This window comes from Lethenteron reissneri, chromosome 67 (assembly GCF_015708825.2).
Source record: "Lethenteron reissneri isolate LAM-NWPU_2019-01 chromosome 67, ASM1570882v1, whole genome shotgun sequence".
Lineage (NCBI taxonomy): Eukaryota > Metazoa > Chordata > Hyperoartia > Petromyzontiformes > Petromyzontidae > Lethenteron > Lethenteron reissneri.
The window spans coordinates 5,839,738-5,861,774 of NC_083845.1; the positions used below are offsets into that span (position 1 = coordinate 5,839,738).

Genomic DNA, 22,037 nt, shown 5'->3' on the forward strand with positions numbered 1-22,037 from the left:
GAGTCTATGGGCAGTGTTAGTCTATGGGCAGTGTTGAGTCTATGGGCAGTGTTAGTCTATGGGCAGTGTTGAGTCTATGGGCAGTGTTGAGTCTATGTGCAGTGTTAGTCTATGGGCAGTGTTGAGTCTATGGGCAGTGTTAGTCTATGGGCAGTGTTGAGTCTATGGGCAGTGTTAGTCTATGGGCAGTGTTGAGTCTATGGGCAGTGTTAGTCTATGGGCAGTGTTAGTCTATGGGCAGTGTGAGTCTATGTGCAGTGTTGAGTCTATGTGCAGTGTTAGTCTATGGGCAGTGTTGAGTCTATGGGCAGTGTTAGTCTATGGGCAGTGTTGAGTCTATGGGCAGTGTTAGTCTATGGGCAGTGTTGAGTCTATGGGCAGTGTTAGTCTATGGGCAGTGTTGAATGAATGAGTGTACGTTGAACTTCTATCGCACCATACGTAGCCAAGCGTGCTAATCGGAGGTGCGGGGGAAGGACAACAAACACTGAACACACACAGTGTCGCCACCACGTACGCTTGTTGAACGTCTACCGCACTGCGCGTAGCCGACCGCGCTGATCCGAGTGAGCACTTTACCTTTTGGCGTCATCTGGTCCAACACCATGTGAGACTAGGCTCTAAGGAAAGCTGTCTCGGGTGTGGACCAATCAACTTCAAGGACAGTGCACATTACCAGAGTTATGTTTTTTGTTTGCATTATGACTGCAGGTATTGTGGTCTATGCAAACATGACTCCTTGTAAAAAAAGGTGTCAGTTTTTTTGCCAGATAAAAGGTTAAAAAAACAATTAGCATATTTTGCTACTGGCAAATGAGGTTCCAATGGTGAACACTTTGCATCTCCTGTCTGTCTCCCCCAGCGTGGTGTCGTCACAGCGACAGACGCTACGCCCGAGTCCGGATCGCCGCCAGACCGCGACAAGGGTGAGTGTTTTCCTCCGCAGGCGCTCTCTCTTTCGACGTTCCCCCCCACCCCCCCGCTCGCCACTTCTACCCATCGACTCCGCTCGCAGTCGTTCGGAGGCCACGGGGACATCGGTTTCCTCCCACGATGACGGCGTCGAGTGCCCGGGCGTTGGGCGCGAGCGGGAGACGGCGCTGCCGGGGCTGGTCGCAGTCGGTGCTCTGGCAGTCTAAATTTCGATTTAAAGCTTTCGTGACTGCAGCGATTCATCTTCTTGGTTCTTTCGGTAAAGTCACGTAGAAGGGAAGTAATAAAATTAAAAAAATGAAACATGGTAAAATAATTCTCACGACGTTTCGGCCACAACGCAAGCAGCCGTCCTCAGGTGAAGAACAGGTCTGTCGGAAAGACAGCGTCTGAATGAGACACCACCAAGCTTGGCAGCGTATTTTTAAGCTGGGTTGGAGGGGGGGAAGTGGCGCCTTGACAAAGGAATTTGCATATCAAGAGGAATTTAGCATATTTATGGGAAATGCAGATATGGGATTAGTCACTACTTGTGGAATGCGTAGGAGGTGGGGGGGGGGGGTTTCAAAGTCATATTATGCCGGTGCATTATGCAGTATGCAGGATTAGGAGCATCAAAGGGAGGGAGTAGGGTTAGCAGTAATAGAGGGAAGGAATTTTAATAGTAAGGAGACTTCCAACAGGCGTCGAAGTCGGTCAACCCATTAGCGCGATGCTGGATCTGTCCCGAGACCTCCTGTCGGCAGCGAGCCTTCGACACTTCTCGTGGTAGCCTCAAAGTGCACCTGGCCTGGCACAGGCGCCGTGGGGACGTCACCGCCGCTTTGTGGCGAATGGCGATTGTTGTTATTGTGTGTACGTGGTGGTGCGTCTGACAGTCATCTTAGTCAACCCATGGCACCTGCTGGGTCTGTCCCGTGACCTCTGCCAGCGAGCCTTCGACACTTCACGTGGCCTCAAAGTGCACCTGGCCTGGCACAGGCGCCACCGCCGCTTTGTGGCGAATGGCGGCCGCTGTTGTTGTTGTTGGTGCAGTCGTGTGGCGGTCAGCGCCCCTCCCGCCCGCCCGCCCGACAAAGTCGGCGTGCCGAGTTCGATCCCCCGCTCATGGGCAACACCAGTGACGACTATCAATCTGAACCGGTCCTGGGCCACCCACTAGGTCGACTCAGCCTCACATGAGTACCTGGTGTGATGTGCAAACATCGCCACTGGGGAGACAAAGGCGGCCGGGCGCGGCGCTCCAGACCAACCCATGCGCTACGTGTACAATTGCCGCGCCTTCACAGGTGCTGCTCACAGCTTCTGCTCCGACATAAAAACTCTTGAGGCTATCCGGGGCATCTTCCTCCCTTGTATCGTCACAGGCTCGAGTCTGGGACGCCGAGACCCTTGGCACGACGACAACGACGACGTCTTCCTGACGGAGACGCGAGAGCGGCAGCAGCACGAGGAGGTGGACGTGGAGGAGGTGGACGCGGAGGAGGTGGAGGGTCTGGAGGTCGCCAAGAAGCTGCCCTGCTACCTGGAGCACACGGAGCTGCGGGAAGAGCTGCTCGGGGTCGTCACGGAGATGTACGACGTCGCGCGCCACACGCGTGTGTGTGTGTGTGCGCGTGTCAGCAGTGTGTGTGTGTGTGCAGTAGTGTGTGTGTGTCAGCAGTGTGTGTGTGTGCAGTGTGTGTCAACAGTGTGTGTACGCATGTGTGTGTCAGCAGTGTGTGTGTGTGCGCGCGTACGTGTGTCAGCAGTGTGTGTGTCAGCAGTGTGTGTGTGGCAGCAGTGTGTGTGTGCAGTGTGTTGCAGCAGTGTGTTACAGCAGTGTGTTGCAGCAGTGTGTGTGTCTGTGTCAGCAGTGTGTGTGTATCAGCATTGTGTGTGGCAGCAGTGTGTGTGTGGCAGCAGTGTGTGTGTGTCAGCAGTGTGTGTATGTGCAGTGTGTGGCAGCAGTGTGTGTGTACGCGTGTGTGTGGCAGCAGTGTGTGTATGTGTGCAGTAGTGTGTGTGTGTGTGGCAGCAGTGTGTGTGTGTGCAGTAGTGTGTGTGTGTGCGTGGCAGCAGTGTGTGTGTGTGTGGCAGCAGTGTGTGTGTGTGCGGTGTGTGGCAGCAGTGTGTGTGTGTATGCAGTGCGTGGCAGCAGTGTGTGTGTGTGCAGTAGTGTGTGTGTGTGCGTGGCAGCAGTGTGTGTGTGTGTGGCAGCAGTGTGTGTGTGTGCGGTGTGTGGCAGCAGTGTGTGTGTGTGTGCGGTGTGTGGCAGCAGTGTGTGTGTGTGCAGTAGTGTGTGTGTGTGCGTGGCAGCAGTGTGTGTGTGTGTGGCAGCAGTGTGTGTGTGTGCGGTGTGTGGCAGCAGTGTGTGTGTGTGTGCGGTGCGTGGCAGCAGTGTGTGTGTGTGCAGTAGTGTGTGTGTGTGCGTGGCAGCAGTGTGTGTGTGCAGTGTGTGGCAGCAGTGTGTGTGTGTGCGGTGTGTGGCAGCAGTGTGTGTGTGTGTGCAGTGCGTGGCAGCAGTGTGTGTGTGTGCAGTGTGTGGCAGTTGGAGGCTCAGCTGCTGAACCTGGAGTGTGCCCCACCTAAACTTAACACCTGCCTCGGTATTTTGTGCCACCAAACACTCCACCCCCTCAGCTCCCCATTGGTGATGGAGCAGTTATGGAGAGAGTGGAGAGTTTTAAATACCTGGACAGTGTGCTTATGACCGGCTCCGGTTTGACGGCAGAGGTCTCACTCCGAATCAGTCGGGCGGCATTATCTTTTCATCGGAATGCGCAATGCTATGTGGAAGCTACCTGGTCTGTCGCTCCGCACGAAGCTTCGGGTCTTCTCGGCCACAGTCATGCCTTCCCTTCTCTACGCTTGTGAAACATGGACCCCTCTAATGGAACATCTGCTCCGGGTAGAAACATTCAGGCTGGCCTGCCTACGATCCATCCTGGGTTTAACCAGGCTGGATTGTGTGAGGAGCTCACAAATCCTTGAAAGATCTGGACAAAGTCCCATCGGTGAGCTCCTCCGGCAGACAAGGCTACGCTGGCTGGGTCATGTAGCCCGCATGCCCAGCCACTGCATGCTTCTGTTTGGCCGCATAAAGGGGGCAAAACGGGCACGCCGCGGGTTGGAGAAGATATTGACTGGTGCGGTACGGAAGGACGTGGAGCTGAGTGGAATTGCCGATGATACCAGCGGTGTCAGGATCAGCCGCTATTCAGGAGGCTCATGAAGGACGCTACTGCTACTGGGCAGTTGGAGGCAGTCGCCCTCCAACAACAACGGGGCAGAGGAGCGACGCTCACAACGAGCGGAGCGCCGTAGCAGGCACAGGTGGTGCATCGGCCACTCATCTCAGTCAGTCGACCCGTGGCACCTGCTGGGTCTGTCCCGTGACCTCTTGCCAGCGGGCGTTTGAAACTTCACATGGTGTGATGTGGTACAGGAGGATGTGGAGCTGAGTAGACTGGTACCAGCGGTGTCAAGATCGGCCTCTGTGGAGGAGGCTCGTGAAGGACGCTACTGGGCAGTTGGAGGAAGTCACCCTCCAACAACAATGGAGGGTGGAGGAGCGATGCTCACAACAACGAGTGGAGCGCCGGGTAGCTAAAGCACAGTAGGGGGCACAGGTGGTGCATTAGCCAGTCATCTCAGTCAGTCGACCCGTGGCACCTGGGTCTACCCCGTGACCTCCTGCCACTTCACGTGGCCTCAAGGTGCACATGGCCTGGCACAAGCGCCGTGGTAACGTCACGGCCACTTCGTGGCGAACGGCGGTTGTTGTTGTTGTGGTAGCAGTGCGGGGAGCGGTGGCGCAGTGGTTAGCGTGCAGCGCTATGAACCCGGCGACACGAGTTCGATTCCTACTCACGGCCAACACCAGTGACGATTATCTGAACCGGTCCTGGGCTTCCCCTAGGTCGACTCAGCCTCAAATGACTACCTGGGGAGACAAAGGCGGCCGGTGCCCAGTGCTGGCCACCCACCCCCGTCGTGCACCTTCCTGACCGTAATAGGTGCTCGCTAACAGCACTTGCTCCAGCTGCTTGTTAAGAGGCTACGAGGGGGATCTTTGTCTTTGGGTTCACTCCGCGTGCATGTAAACACACACACACACACAGTGCCTCATTCTCTGTGTAAACCTCTCTCAGATTTGATTTGCCTCTCATTAAGCCTCTGCTCGAATGCCCTCCCCCCCCCACCGCTCCCTCCTCCCCTCCCTCCCCCCCCATTCATTACACCTTAATTGGAGGCTGAGTGTGGACGCGAGACAGCGGTGGTGAATTCATTCACGACGTCCCCCCCCACCACCTCCCCACTCCATCTCTCCTCTCACTCTCTCTCCCTGGCTACCCACAATTCCTACCGTCAGCCAGGGGGCCGTAACTCTCGCTCACATCGGTGAGGGCCCCCCCCCCCGCCCACCCGCCTCCCCCGCCGACCCCCCCCACCCCCAAATTATCGGAGCGAAAGCTCAATTAATTTCGGCCTTCATTAGTGTTTACACAATATACAACCACGAATTTGGGGAGCTTGGGGACAGGCAAATAGCGGTTTTCCGTGCCGTGGCAGGCCTGGTAATGATCCTGCAAGTGTGTTCCAAAGCGGGTCGTACACTCAGGCTGCAAACGATACTTCAGTTTAAAACGCAGTGGCAGGATTTCGCGACCGATATTATGCATAATGGAGATTGTTGTTATTTTTTTGTTGGCGGTGGGGGGGGGCGGTTAGGTCACGTCAGTATATTTTTTTTAAGACCGAAAGATGTTGTTTTGGGTCAGGTCGCTTAAATATATCAATGTGTCATTAAACCCGCCCACCTCCCGACACGGCCAATTAGTAAGGTTTGTCACGTAAACAGAACGTGGGCAATTCGTCACTAGTACAGCACTAACCGGTGCTTCATCAGGCTGTTACCTGATGAAGCTGGTTGTAATTACTGGCGAAACGTTGTACTCAGATTGTGAATCTTCTTGGTTCTTTCGGTAAAGTCACGTAGAATGGAAATAATAAAATAATAAAAATAAAACATAACAAAACAATTCTCACGACGTTTCGGCCACAACGCAAGCTTGCGTTGTGGCCGAAACATCGCAAAAAATTGTTTTTATTATTTTATTATTTCCATTCTACGTGACTTTACCGAAAGAACCAAGAAGATGAATCCCTGCAGTCACGAAAGCTTTAAATCCAGATTGTGAATGTTGTGGCTTGGCTCTCCGACACAATCCGTCACTAGTACAGCACTAACCGCTTGTGTGTTGGAGAGCCAAGCCAAAACATCTACAATCTGAGTACGACCTTTGCCAGAACATGGCAATTCGTTAGGAACGAAACAGGAGGATATTTCCACAACTCTGGCTGTCGCCTGACGAGACTGGTTGTAATTACGGGTGGAAATGTCGTACTCCAACTGTAAATGTTGCAGTGGGTTTACTCTCCAACACACAACCGGTTATAGTGCTGAACTAGTAACTGATTGCCACGTTTTGTGTACGTGACACAAACCCTTACCGATTGGCTGTGTCGGGTGGCCGTGGCGGGTTTATCGACGCATTTATATTTTACGTGATCTAACCCCCAAAAAAAACTCTTATTATGAATAATATTTGTCGCGAAAGCACCTACGACTGCTACGTGTTAAACAGATGAATTGTGACTGACCAACTTAAAATGTTTTTATTTATTGTAATTCATTTTATTAATGCTTGTTAGCCCAGGAAAGTTTTACCCAAGTCTCAAGACTCTTCCTCTCTCTGGAGGGTCCTGCCAATTGGTGACCGGGCTGAAACCATCAGCTCACTTCGCTTTTGAGAACCCGGTTCAGTCACGGCTGGCTGCCTAGATTTGGAATTCATGGCACTCAGGAGTGCCGACCGAAAGTCTCTGATACAACGTGAGCTCTTCGAGATTTTAAGTTTTCGTGACTGCAAGGATCCATCCTCGGTTCGTTTCGGTAAAGTCACGTAGGTGAAAATAATAAGAAAAGAAAAGTAATACAAATAAAATAAAATAAAAATGAAAATAACTAAATTAAATCTCGACGTTTCGGAAGCAACACAAGCCTCCATCATCAGGTAGGACAGCCACAGCAAGAAATAATTTGTAAATTATTTTGTAAATTATTTCTTGCTGTGGCTGTCCTACCTGATGACAGAGGCTTGTGTTGCTTCCGAAACGTGATTTAATTTAGTTATTTTCATAAAATGTTTTATTTTATTTTTATTTTCACCTACGTGAATTTACCTAACGTGAGCTCTGTGAAACACAAACAAAAACGAATATCCCCCGTGTAGCCTGAACAGACTGTTGGGGCAGGTGCTGTTAGCAAGTAGCACCTATGAAGGCCGGAACGGCACACGAGGGGGTGGGTTGCCAATACCACGCCCGGCCGCCTTTGTCTCCCTCGTGGCAATGTTTTACACACCGCACCAGGTACTCATTTGAGGCTGAGTCGACCTAGGGGAGGTCCGTGACCAGTTCAGATAATCACCACCGATGTTGGCCGTGAGCGGGAATCGAATTCGGGTCACCGGCTTGGTAGCGCAGCGTAGCGCTAACCGCTACACCACCGCTCCCCACCTCTGAACCACCCGCCCGCACGCACACACACACACGATGACATTTGAGAGAACAAGTTGGCATATATATATGGCTTACGCCTTAGCATTATATCCTAAATATCAGAGTGCTTTCAGAGCCAGACATTCTGAAATTGTGCCTCCGACAACCGACGTCTATCACCGAGGCCTTTGTGTCCCGCGATGTCCCTGCCCCCCCCCCCCACCCCTCGCTTTCTCATCTCGGAAAAAGAAAAGGGGGGAGGAGGGCCCCCCCCCCCCCCGTGGCGTTACGTCTTTCACATTTTGATTTGCAGGTCAGCGTTTCGTCTCCCGCGCGGTTCCGACTCCGCGCCGAGTGGATTAACTTCTGCCCCTCTGTGGCTCCTAACCTGCTCAGAATAATGACAAAGGCGATAACGCGTCCAGTGGGATGGCGCGAGACGGAGTGATACGCACGATACTGTGGGAGACGGAGTGATATGAATGATACGATGGCGCTAACCGCTACACTACCGCTCCCCACACACACGCACACACACACGCGCACACACGCACACACACACACGCACACACACACGCGCACACACACATACGCGCACACAAACACGCGCACACACGCACACGCAAACACACACACACGCAACACACACACAAACACGAGCACACACACACATGCGCACGCACACACACACACGCACACACACGCACACACAAACGCACACACACACGCGTACACACACGCACACACACACGCACACACACACGCACACACACGCACACACGTGCACACACATACACACGCACACACAAACACGTGCACACGTGCACACACACGCGCATACGCACACACACACGTGCACACACACACGCGTACGCACACACACACGCACACGCGCACACACGCACACACACACATACACGCACATGCACACGCGCACACACACACGTACACGCACATGCACACGCGCACACACACACGCACACACACACACCGCACACACGCGCACACACGTGCAGTCTGGGCTGGGAGTTTGGCGAGCACGCGATCCTGTGGCGCTCCTCCGCGGAGGAGCGAGCGCGCGCCGTCGCCGAGGCGCAGAAGGAAGAGCTGCAGGCGGAGCTGCAGCTGCGGCTGCATCTGCACGGGCCCCGAGCCTCCCGCGTGCGGCGCGACGTGAAGCAGGCGCGCGCCGGTTAGTGCCGCACCACGCACCCCCCACACCCGGTCGGTGTGCAGCAGTAAAGATGGTCTACGTCACTGCATCACCCACCCCCCCACATTCACCGTGCAGCAGTAGGGACGGTCTACATCACTATATCACCCCCCCCCCCCCCCAGTCAAGTAAAGCAGTAGGGACGGTCTACGTCACTACATCACCCCCCCCTCCCACCCAGTCAATGTGCAGCAGTAGGGACGGTCTACATCACTACATCACCCCCCCTACGTCACTACATCACCCCCCCTCCCACCCAGTCAATGTGCAGCAGTAGGGACGGTCTACGTCACTGCATCACCCACCCCCCCCCCCCCCCCCCCCAGTCAACGTGCAGCAGTAGGGACGGTCTACTTCACTACATCACCCCCCCCCCCATAGTCAAGTGCAGCAGTAAGGACGGTCTACGTCACTGCATCACCCCCCCCCCCCCCACCCAGTCAACGTGCAGCAGTAGGGACGGTCTACGTCACTACATCACCCCCCCCCCCCATAGTCAAGTGCAGCAGTAGGGACGGTCTACGTCACTGCATAACCCCCCCCCCCCACCCAGTCAATGTGCAGCAGTAGGGACGGTCTACGTCACTACATCACCCCCCCCCCCCATAGTCAAGTGCAGCAGTAGGGACGGTCTACGTCACTGCATCACCCCCCCCACCCAGTCAACGTGCAGCAGTAGGGACGGTCTACGTCACTGCATCACCCCCCCCCCCCATAGTCAAGTGCAGCAGTAGGGACGGTCTACGTCACTGCATCACTCCCCCCCCCCCTCCCCAGTCAATGTGATGCAGTAGGGAGGGTCTACGTCACTGCAACAACCCCCCTTCCCACCCAGTCAACTTGCAGTAGTAGGGACGGTCTACGTCACTGCATCACCCCCCCCCCCACAGTCAATGTGCAGCAGTAGGGACGGTCTATGTCACTGCATCACCCCCCCCCCCCCACAGTCAATGTGCAGCAGTAGGGACGGTCTACGTCACTGCATCACCCCCCCCCCCCCCCACCCAGTCAATGTGCAGCAGTAGGGACAGTCTACGTCACTGCATCACCCCCCCTCCCACCCAGTCAACGTGCAGCAGTAGGGATGGTCTACGTCACTGCATCGCCCCCACCCCCCAGTCAATGTGCAGCAGTAGAGACGGTCTACGTCACTACATCACCCCCCCCCCCCCACCCACGAAAATCTGAAAATCAACAAAGCATCACCGCGTCACCTCCATGCGTTGTTGTGCGGTGGATCATGCTCCTAGACCCGGCGCTTCACTGACCCCCCACCCCCCCACCCCTCCACCCCCCCCACCCCCCCACCCACCCCCCCCACCGCCACAGCTCGGGTACGGAAGTGGAAAAAAAAAACGAGACGGAGTTTGATTTCTTTCGTTCGTTGTTGCGCGTGGTGCGTTCCGTGCCTGCCCAGCGGAGCTGAGGGGGCACGGGGAGGAGATGGAGCGGCACTGCGCGTCGGTGGGGCGAGCGCTGGATGGTCTGCGCGATGGCGTGGCCCTGCTCGACGCTCGGCATGACGAGCTGGCGCGCCAGTTCCAGGCCAGGGTCAACGGCCACGACGAAGGATTCGCGCGCGCCAGCAAACCCGACAGGTTGGCCCGTTCGTGCGGACGCGGCGGTGTGTGTGCGTGTGCCCGCGTGTGTGTGTGGGGGGCAAACGCTGTCGTGGACAGTTCTGTGGGGGGGAGGGCCAATTCCGATTTGCCTCTCCCCTCATGGCGTCTGTGACCACCACAGTGGCTAAACGGGGGCTCTGGACCGGTGCGAGGGGCTGGTAACCCCTCCACCTTTCAATAAATGACCACTAAACCACGACTGAAATATCTAACTAATAAGCTTGTGCCGGAGGCCCCGGAGGAACAGGCGTCTATAACGTCTCCTGGCCAATCCCCATTTGGCGGAGCCAGGAGATTGAATTTTTACACTTGGGGCTCCTCCAGAAACAACGAAAAGCCACTACGGATGGCCACGTGGAATGTTCGAACGCTCACTGCTGGTGGAAAGGCTGCCACTCCTCTGTCGGGAGCTGGACCGGTACCGCCTGGATCTCTGTGGCATTAGGAGGTCCGGTGGACCGGCTCTGGCTCCTGCCACCATGAGGGGTGGACAGTCCTCTACTCGGGGCAGGAGACTGCCAAACAACAGGGAGTGGCTCTTCTTCTGAACAAAAGAATAAAGGGGGTGTGGGAGCGTGGCGGTTTTGTGTGGGAAGCTGTAAGCCCCAGGCTATTTTGGGCTCGCCTTCCCATCAACCGGAGGCGAGGAGTGGTGGTCGTGGTTACTTATGCCCCCACCGAAGACGAACATCCGTGGAGGGATGTAGGCAAGGCCGATGAGTCAGATGCCTTTCATGACCTCCTGTCACAGGTACTAGCTAAAGTGGCCCCTCGGGATAGAGTCATCTTGTTGGGCGACTTCAATGCCCGAGTTGGTCATGATGCTGTAACCTGGTCTGGAGTGATTGGAAAGCATGGGCCAGATCAGCTCAATAACAACGGTAGGAGGCTGCTAGATTTTTGTGCAGCCCATGGGCTTGTAATTACCAACACGCTGTTCCGTCATCGGCACATCCACACAACATCATGGATGCATGCCGGGTCCAAGCAAGAATATCTGCTGGACTACATAGTGACGGAACAGCGGATGCGTGCTCATGTCCTTGACACCAGGACCTACCATGGAGCTGATCTGCCCACTGACCATTGACTTGTCATCTGTAAGATGCGCCTGCTATTCTTCCACTCCCTGTGGTTAGTGTACACCCAGGACCCCATTCAAACCCATAGTGGCCTGGTCTCAGCTAGCTGATGAAAGTTGCAAGCGAGAATTTTATCGTCGCTTGCGGCTGGGGTTGGCATCGTCCCTAACTCCTGTTGTTGGGTGGGAAATGGGTGAGGAGCGACCAAGTTTGATTCCCGCTCACGGCCAACACCAGTAACGAACATTGGAACTGGTCCTGGGCCTCAAATGAGTACCTTGTGCGGTGTGTAAACATCACCACGTGGGAGACAAAGGCGGCTGGGGCGTGGTGCTGGGCACCCACCCCCTCGTGTGCCGTGCCGGCCTTCATAGGTGCTCGCTAACCGCACTTGCCCCAACAGTCTGTAAAGGCTATCCCCACTCACTCAACCTGTTACTGACCCAGTCACCCACCCACTCAATCACCCACTCACCCACCCACTCAATCACCCACTCACCCACCCACTCAATCACCCACTCACCCACCCACTCATCCACCCACTCATCCACCCATTCACCGATCCACTCACCGACCCACTCACCCACCCACTCACCCACCCACTCACCAATCCACTCACCCACCCACTCAATCACCCACTCACCCACCCACTCAATCACCCACTCACCCACCCACTCATCCACCCATTCACCGATCCACTCACCGACCCACTCACCCCACCCACTCATCCACCCACTCACCGATCCAATCACCGACCCACTCACCCACCCACTCACCCACCCACTCACCCACCCACTCACCGACCCACTCACTGACATCACGAGGGCCCCTCTCAATCTCCCCCCCCCGCCCCGCACAGGCTGCAGAAGCTGAACGAGGCCCTGAAGGGAGACACGGAGGCGCACACGGAGGCCGTGCGCTCCTCCCTGCGCAAGTTTCGCAAGCAGCTCGAGGACACGGTGGCTCAACTGCGCGGATCCAACGCCAAGTTCATGCGCTCCTTCAAGTAGGTGCTGCTGCTCGTGGCCGGGAGACTGACGATACGGGCGCCACGGTGGCCAGGAGATGTTAACTGCCTCTCTTTGTATACAGGAGGTCGTGGGTTCCATCCCGTCCCTGACGCCTGCTGCTGTATATTTGGAATTTGTGTGTATCTCTCTCCCCGCGGGACGTGCGTCGTTGTGACGTGAAACGCTCGCTGTTATAACGCGAAATGTGCATCGTTATAATGCAGAACTATGTGTGCGTGTGTGTGCGTGTGTGCGTGTGTGTGCGTGTGTGTGTGCGTGCGTGTGTGCGTGTGTGCGTGTGTGCGTATGTGTGTGTGTGCGTGTGTGTGTGCGTGTGTGTGCGTGTGTGTGCGTGTGCGTGTGTGTGCGCGTGTGTGTGTGTGTGCGTGCGCGCTCGTCCCTTCCAGGTTGTTTTCGGAGGGTGGCAACTTCTCCCCGGAGGAGATCGAGGCGTTCCGCAAGCGGCTGGAGAAGCTGTCGAGGCAAATCGACGCGGCCGAGGGGCAGAGCGCAGCAAACCTGGAGGGCCTCGGCTCCAAGCGCATGGAGCAGGTGAAGCCGCAGTGACGACGATGACGACGACGACGACGATAAAATAATAATGATGATGATGATGATTATTACTACTGTAATGTGAGGATATATCCGGCTCAATGACGTATCACAACTCGTCATGGTGATTGGCTCTGCCGGTCTTGGTTTATAGCCAATGGGGGGAAGCCTAGGGGTGTGGCCCTGACGTAATGGGAAGGTGACAGCTGTAAAGATTGGTTCTGCTGGCTTTGGCCACAGCCAATGGGGAGACGAGTCAGGGGCGTGGCCCTGACGTCATGGGAAGGTGACAGCTGCAAGTAGGGGATTGGTTCTGCTGGCTTTGGCCACAGCCAATGGGGAGACGAGTCAGGGCCGTGGCCCTGACGTCATGGGAAGGTGACAGCTGTAAGGATTGGTTCTGCTGGCTTTGGCCACAGCCAATGGGGAGACGAGTCAGGGGCGTGGCCCTGACGTCATGGGAAGGTGACAGCTGCAAGTAGATGATTGGTTCTGCTGGCTTTGGCCACAGCCAATGGGGAGACGAGTCAGGGGCGTGGCCCTGACGTCATGGGAAGGTGACAGCTGCAAGTAGATGATTGGTTCTGCTGGCTTTAGCCACAGCCAATGGGGAGACGAGTCAGGGGCGTGGTCCCGGCAGCTTACGAGGGGGCCTGGAATATTCCATGGAGGCTAACCAGGATTGGTGAAAACGTACCATGTGACCCGGGTATTCAATAGGGGTGGAGACGAACGACACGTGGTCAGTAGGGGATTGGTTCTGCTGGCTTTAGCCACAGCCAATGGGGAGACGAGTTAGGGGCGTGGTCCCGGCAGCTTACGAGGGAGCCTGGAATATTCCATGGAGGCAAACCAGGATTGGTGAAAACGTACCACGTGACCCGGGTATTAAATAGGGGTGGAGACGAACGACACCGTGGTCAGAACGGGAACGAACAGAGGAAGGGGGCCACGTGGGAGCGGGGTTCCGGGTTGCCACGTGGTGGTGTGTGTCTCTCTCTCTCTGTCCCCCTCACCGCTGCCTATCAGCATCGTGAAGGAAAAGCTGTAATACAAGTTGAACAAAGGACGGATTCCAGAAGTCGCCTCAACGAGCTTTATTACACTACTACAAGGATAATATACTTGCAACTTGCAACGGTACCCGCTCGCTCGTGAAGACAGAGAGAGAGGCGGGGGTGAGCGAAATTAACCCGCCGCCCCCTGCCCTCTTCCAAGTTCTGCGGTCCTCTCCATGTCAAGGTGTTATTGCTCAACGGATGACTGGTGACGGATGACAGCCACGATAATGACGATCATCGTGATGATGACGATCAATCGTGATGACGACGACGATAATGGTGATGATGATTATTACGACGATAATGATTTCTGTAATTTGCGTTTAGTTCGTTGTCTTTAGCTCCCCCCTTGCAACTCCGGTTAGCACGGATAGCTGCGTATGGTGCAAAAGAGGTTCAACATACATACTGCACATAGATGAACACTACCCATAGACTCAACACTGCCCATAGACTCAACACTGCCCATAGACTCAACACTACCCATAGACTAACACTGCCCATAGACTCAACACTGCCCATAGACTCAACACTGCCCATAGACTCAACACTGCCCATAGACTCAACACTGCCCACAGACTCAACACTGCCCATAGACTCAACACTACCCATAGATTAACACATCCCATAGACTCAACGCTGCCCATAGACGCAACACTGCCCATAGACTCAACACTGCCCATAGACTCAACACTGCCCATAGACTCAACACTGCCCATAGACTCAACACTGCACCATAGACTCAACACTACCCATAGACTCAACACTGCCCATAGACTCAACACTGCCCATAGACTCAACACTGCCCATAGACTCAACACTGCACCAAAGACTCAACACTGCCAATAGACTCAACACTGCCCATAGACTCAACACTGCCCATAGACTCAACACTGCCCATAGACTCAACACTGCCCATAGACTCAACACTACCCATAGACTCAACACTGCCCATAGACTCAGCACTACCCATAGACTCAACACTACCCATAGACTCAACACTACCCATAGACTCAACACTGCCCATAGACTCAACACTGCCCATAGACTCAACACTACCCATAGATTAACACATCCCATAGACTCAACACTGCCCATAGACTCAACACTGCACCTCTGATTTGCACGGTTGGCTACGCACGGTACGAAAGAAGTTCAACGTGCATACGTGCTCATTCAGGAAGCGATCGTAGTGCCCAGTACAACGATCGCAATTCCAGAACGAATCGACGATTTTTACGAGCAGCAGCCCAGCCCCTCGGATCTTGAGGGGCCCCCCCACCACCACAGCCCCCCCCCCCCCACCACAGCCCCCCACCACAGCCCCCACACCCCCCGCACTCACCCAGGGCTTTGATTTATAATGGTCGAGATGCACGTTTGTAGCACTGTGATAAATCCGATCGGTAATTTTGGTAATTTAAGACATTGGTTCGCTCTGCGTGTGTGTGTGTGCGCGCGTGCCCTACTTAGCGGCTTTAAGGCGGCAGGTCGACGCGGTGGTGACACTTGCGCCTCGCAGCAAGAAGAGTGTGGGTTCGATTCCCGACTCGGAGCGCATCTCTCTCTCTCTGTGTGTGTGTGGAGGTTTGCGTGTTTTGTCGCTCTCCCCGCCGCGGTTCTGCGTGGGTTTCCTCCGTGTTCTCCGGCTCCCTTCCCGTCGATAAAAACAAAACAACAACAACAACCGCCATTCGCCACTACGTGTAGCGGTGACATCACCACGGCGCTTGTGCCAGGCTAGGTGCACTTTCATGGCACGTGAAGTGTCGAACGCCCGCTGGCAGGAGGTCACGGGACAGACCCAGCAGGTGCCGTGGGTTGACCGACTGAGATGACTGGTCGATGTACCACCACCTGTGTTTCCCGCTGTGTCAAAACACACACACACAGCGGAAACTGGCATCAGCCAAAACCATCCCCTCTGTGCGGGCATTTGAAACTAATAGCTGCACATTGCTCAATAGCGATCACGCAGCAACAGCAGCAGCATCGCGAATTCCTGGGAGGTGCAAACTGAAAAAATTAACCCGTAAAAACAAAGTTTTTCACTATAAATCCTTTATATGCGTGGCATCGGTTTTATTTTATTATTCATTTCTGTTTTTCTTGAGTAACAGTTTCATTTTTATCACATTGGTATTTTAAATTAAATATAAGGAAAGTCGTATATAAGGATTATAAGGTTTTCAGTTTTTGTATGATTGTTTATATTGTACATTTTTGTTGTTTTCTTGAATAACTTTCTGTGTTTAGGAAAAATATATGATTGTGTTAGTGACATTTTTTTTTCCTAAAAAGTGGAAAATTTTGGAAAAAAATTTTCACGAAAATAAATTGTCACGCACAACGAGTCTGTGTGCAAAATGTCAGCTCGATTGGATCACGGGAAGTGGGTTAAAAAACGACCGAAAGATTTGCACGGTCGTAAGCGCGCAAGCAAGCAAGCAAGTGAACTTAAAATAAAGGATTTAAATAGAGACTTGAGAATCAGTGAGGCTCTCCTGAGTAAAAAAAATGTGGAATAATAAAAATGAAATCTATAAATAATCTAGCTTTTATTTTACCAGATTAAGGTCCACTGCGCTGCATAGCTCTTTTTCAGAAGCGACTTGGCCACAAATTATAGCCCAACGAAATGGCTCATCATCATCATCACGTGGAATTGTATAGCAGCCAAATACTTTAACACGTAGCAGGCTTTCGCGACCAATATTATTCATAATGAAGGCGTTTGGGTCAGATCGCGTTATTTATAAATGTGTCGTAACCCTCCACCACCCGACACGGCCAAACAGTAAAAAATGTGTCACGTTGACAAAAGACAAAATAGTTCACTACTTTAGCCCACCGGTGTGTTGAAGAGTGAATCCACAACATTTACAATTTTTGAGCACGACGTTTCGCTGGTAATTACATCCAGTTCATAATATAGGTTTTTGGGTCAGATCGCGTTATTTATAAATGTATCGTAACCCTCCACCACCCGACACGGCCAAACAGTAAAAAATGTGTCACGTTTTTCAAAGGACAAATTAATTCACTTCTTTAGCCCACCGGTGTGCTGAAGAGAGAATCAACAGCATTTTAAAATGTGAGTAGTGCGACGTTTCGCTGGTAATTACAATCGGCTTCATCGGGCAAGAATGGTGAAGCTCTCCTGTTGCTTCCGGTCTTAAATAGAGCAGCAGCATCAGGGTGACGTCATCATTCAATTAAATTCAATCTGGTGCAGTGATTCGAGGCAAGGTGGGTATTGTAATTATATAGATTGGTAATCATTCAATTGTTATTCATTGGTATTTGTTTCCCTTATAAGGAATTGTAATTGTATTTATTTGATAATACGCTTCCAAATACTCTAAAGCGCGTGTCGTTGATTCTAAATGTGGAGGGCAAAAACCGAACGACCCTAAGACGAATCCACGCGACCACAGGGGAGAGAGAGACACGCACAGACTCCAAATATACTGTAATGGGCATCCCCTGTTACAAATGATCGTGCAACGAAGTGGCTTATCATCACGTGAAAATTTATAGCCGCCAAATACTCTTTAGACGCGTGCCGTTGATTCTAAATGTGAGACAAATCCACGCGACCACAGGGGAGAGTGAGAGATACGCAGACTCCAAATATACTGTAATGGGCATACACTATTCACTGTAGCCATGATTTATGTCTCGCCTTGTGGGATATCTCCGCAGACCGCCGCGATTGTGGGGAAATTTAAGGTCAAGTTCAGGGTCATGATGTCCGACCTGGTGATCCTGGAGAAGATTCAACGCGGTCTCACCGGCGCGCAAGTCAGAATCAAAACCGAGGTGAGCCGAATGCCAACTCAACCGCCGTCATGATCACCACCATCGTTACCATCGTTACCATCATCACCACCACCACCACGATGATCACCACCATTGTTACCATCATCACCACCAGCAGCACCGCCACCATGATCACCGCTATCACGACCTTCTTCATCAACGTCATGATCACCACCACCACCACCACGATGATCACCACCATCACTACCATCATCACCACCAGCACCACAGCCACCATGATCACCGCTATCACTACCATCATCATCATCATCATCACCACTACTCCCACCATCCCGCGATCACCGCCACCACCACCACCACCACGATGATCACCACCATCACTACCATCATCACCACGAGCACCACAGCCACCATGATCACCACTATCACTACCATCATCATCACCACTACTCCCACCACCACGATCGCTACCGCCACGACCATCATCACCACCATCCCCCGCGATCACCGCCACCACCACCACCACGATGATTACCACCATCACTACCATCATCATCACCACCGTCACCACCGCCACCACCACCACCACCACCACAATCACCACCGTCATCACCTCCGCTGCCACAATCACAACTCGCGACACCGAAGCGGCGTGGTGTCGCGGGTTCACGCCGTCATTATTTACACTGCGGGGAGTCAAGGTGCGTTCATCTGCAATCGCCGTGGCACAAAGCAAGCTCGGCCTCCAATTAAGGTGTAATGAATGGGGGGGAGGGAGGGGAGGAGGGAGCGGTGGGGGGGGGGGGAGGGCATTCGAGCAGAGGCTTAATGAGAGGCAAATCAAATCTGAGAGAGGTTTACACAGAGAATGAGGCACTGTGTGTGTGTGTTTACATGCACGCGGAGTGAACCCAAAGACAAAGATCCCCCTCGTAGCCTCTTAACAAGCAGCTGGAGCAAGTGCTGTTAGCGAGCACCTATTACGGTCAGGAAGGTGCACGACGGGGGTGGGTGGCCAGCACTGGGCACCGGCCGCCTTTGTCTCCCCAGGTAGTCATTTGAGGCTGAGTCGACCTAGGGGAAGCCCAGGACCGGTTCAGATAATCGTCACTGGTGTTAGCCGTGAGTAGGAATCGAACTCGGACGGGGAGGGGGGCGGGTGGAAGGGAGGGGAGGGGAGGGAGGGAAGGGGAGGGAGGGCATTCTAGCAGAGGCTTAATGAGAGTGGAGAATGAGCGCCTAATGATTACGGGGAATACACAGGCAAATAAAACGGGAGGCGTTGACACGGGGGATGCGCGACTGTGTGCTTCTACACACACGCACGTAGTCGTAATACTTCTGAGAACTGATGGGGAATGGGCACATTGCAGGCGATTTGATCATCGGCAGGCAGACCCCAGGCTCGTCGCAACGTGAAGATGTGAACGTTATCATTATTAATGCGACTGTCAGTCGGTCGTCATTTTTAAATCCTTTATATTAAGTTCGCTTGCTTGCTTGCGCGCTTATGACCGTGCAAATCTTTCGGTCGTTTTTTGCCCACTTCCCGTGATCCAATCGAGCTGACATTGTGCCTGACAATTTATTTTCGTGACATTTTTTTTCCAAAATTTTACACTCTTTAGGTGATTTTTTAAAATTATATTTAATTACCAATTGCTTAATGGTGGCCAGCAATCATCTGACCCATAGGTGGCAGCCATCTCAAGCCAGAGGACGAGAGGACTCTAGCCGCCCGTTTCAAAGACCAATGTGGGCTGGGTTGTGGCCCATTAAACACGCATATAAAGGATTTATAGTGAAAAACTTTGTTTTTACGGGTTAATTTTTACACGCACACATCGCCCTCGGCGAGGGCCAGGCATCGGTGCGCGTCACAACGGCCTCCGGGTGACGTGGAGGAATGGGCAAGGGGAGGAAAGGAAAATCCGCTCAAGCCCGCCAGCGGCTACGCCGCACGAGCCGGAGGCACATCGTGGAAGAGAGAGAGAGAGCGCTGTAACAGGATACAATGAATCCGCGACAGAGTGAATGATACATTATGTGAATGATTTAGGCCCATACATGGAGTAATTCGGCATGACTTTGTCCATATAAGGAATGCTGGAACGGGAATCGACCGATTTTTAACGATACAAAGCTTGATCCATGCTTGATCCATGTTAAAACACATACACACAGGTGTAATAAACCTTCTTGAGACGGCTTCGGAATCAGTCCTTTTTATTTCCACTTCCACAATTTCACTTTACTCACACACTCTCCGTTGCTGGCAGACAACGGAGAGAGGGCAGACTTCCCGCCAAGTCCCCACCGCGCACGTGGCACCCAGAGCCCCCGTACGCGCGTGACCCCTGCTCTTGTCGTTCCCAAGTCTGCTCTCGATCGCTCTCTCTCTCTTAATCCCTTCGTCACGTGGTACGCCCCAGTCAATCCTCCATAGACAGCGTTGACCGTTCCCGATGGTTCCCTGTCAATCCCGGGACCACGCCTCTGATCCGGCTCCCCATTAGCTGGGGCCCCGAATGACCAGGCCAATCACCCCTGCTAACATGCCGTGATCACGCCGAGGCCATGCTCCCTGTCTCAACCCTTATTGGCTACAAAGCAGGACCGGCAAGCCAATCCCCACGTGAACCCTCTATGGCTGTTATCACACAGGTATTCAAAATATAATACTGGTAGGAACCTCCTGGTTCAACCAGCCCACAGGGGATTATTGTGTCCGTCCGTCTGTCGTGCATCCAAAAATGGGAGGGGTGGGGCTGGGTGGAGAGGGGAGGGTGGGGAGGGGCTGGGTGGGGAGGGTGGGGAGGGGCTGGGTGGGAAGGGTGGGGTTGGGTGGGGGGTGGGAGGGGTGGGGCTGGGTGGGGAGGGGCTGCTCACCCCGTAGCGCCCTTATAAAACTCAACGTTTCACCTACTCACGCCGGCTTGTGCCCGCCCTCACAGTCGGGCATATTTGCGGAATACACCACGCCGCCGTTGACCCTGGCCATTGACCGAGCAATCCAACGTTCCTACCAGCTCCCTCCGCAGGAATGTGTTAGCCATGCTTGATCCACGCTTGATCCATGCTCGAACACATACACACAGGTATTCAAACTATCATAGCCGTGCTTGATCTACGCTTGATCAATTCGCTGAATCCCCTGCTGCAGGAGTCAAACCCTCGCCTTCTCTTTCCTCCAACCGTGTGCACTTTGCGTGCAGGTTGCAGCCAGCAACGCTCAGTCGCATCGGATCTTCGGGCTCCTTAAGCAGCTGCGGGAACGGACTGACGCGTGCTCCTCACCGCACGTCGACAAAGAGGCGAGTGTTCCAAACGGCACAGCAGGTGTCAGTGGGTGTCAGTGGGTGTCAGTGGGTGTCAGTGGGTGTTAGCGGGTGTCAGTGGGTGTCAGTGGGTGTCAGTGGGTGTCAGTGGGTGTCAGTGGGTGTTAGCGGGTGTCAGTAGGTGTCAGTGGGTGTCAGCGGGTGTCAGTGGGTGTCAGTGGGTGTCAGTGGGTGTCAGTGGGTCCCAGCGGGTGTCAGTGGGTCCCAGCGGGTCCCAGCTGGTACCAGCAGGTCCCAGTGGCAGTGGGTGTCAGTGGGTGTCAGCGGGTGTCAGTGGGTCCCAGCGGGTCCCAGCAAGTGTCAGTGGGTGTCAGTGGGTGTCAGTGGGTCCCAGCGGGTGTCAGCGGGTGTCAGTGGGTGTCAGTGGGTGTCAGTGGGTCCCAGCGGGTGTCAGCGGGTGTCAGTGGGTCCCAGCGGGTGTCAGCGGGTGTCAGTGGGTCCCAGCGGGTCCCAGCAAGTGTCAGTGGGTTCCAGCGGATCCCAGCGGATCCCAGCGGGTGTCAGTGGGTGTCAGTGGGTCCCAGCGGATTCCAGAGGATCCCAGCGGGTGCCAGTGGGTGTCAGTGGGTCCCAGCGGATTCCAGAGGATCCCAGAGGGCCCCAGCGCGTCCCAGCGGGCTCCAGCCAGCCACGCTCAGGAGTTCTTCCCGCGAATCCGACGCCGAGATCCGAGGCGCAACTGAGACATCAACTCCCGCGTCTTTGAGAACAGCCGAGTGGCGCAAGGTCCAGTCTGGCCTTAGGCTCGCAGCACCGCTGGGGGCCAAGGGCTGTTAGCGAACACCTAACTCGTTGTCACGGTAGTACGGAGTTAAAAAAATAATGCTGCCCTCATAGGAAATGATAAGTAATATTTAAAAATGTTTTTTTTTAAACACGCTTTAATGAAATGTACCG

General features: G+C 54.0%; 1 protein-coding gene across 3 annotated transcripts in view; it reads left to right on the forward strand.

Annotated features, from left to right (window-relative positions):
• Positions 1-22,037, forward strand: part of LOC133360146 (coiled-coil domain-containing protein 180-like) — a 91,698-nt gene that overhangs the window by 29,926 nt on the left and 39,735 nt on the right. For all 3 annotated transcript variants that reach the window (XM_061578733.1, XM_061578735.1, XM_061578734.1), the window contains exons 17-24: positions 863-926; positions 2,301-2,508; positions 8,496-8,671; positions 10,110-10,290; positions 12,256-12,402; positions 12,814-12,958; positions 17,725-17,841; positions 21,018-21,116. In XM_061578733.1, the coding sequence (XP_061434717.1) occupies positions 863-926; positions 2,301-2,508; positions 8,496-8,671; positions 10,110-10,290; positions 12,256-12,402; positions 12,814-12,958; positions 17,725-17,841; positions 21,018-21,116 (1,137 nt within the window). The remainder of the gene's footprint in view (positions 1-862; positions 927-2,300; positions 2,509-8,495; positions 8,672-10,109; positions 10,291-12,255; positions 12,403-12,813; positions 12,959-17,724; positions 17,842-21,017; positions 21,117-22,037) is intronic.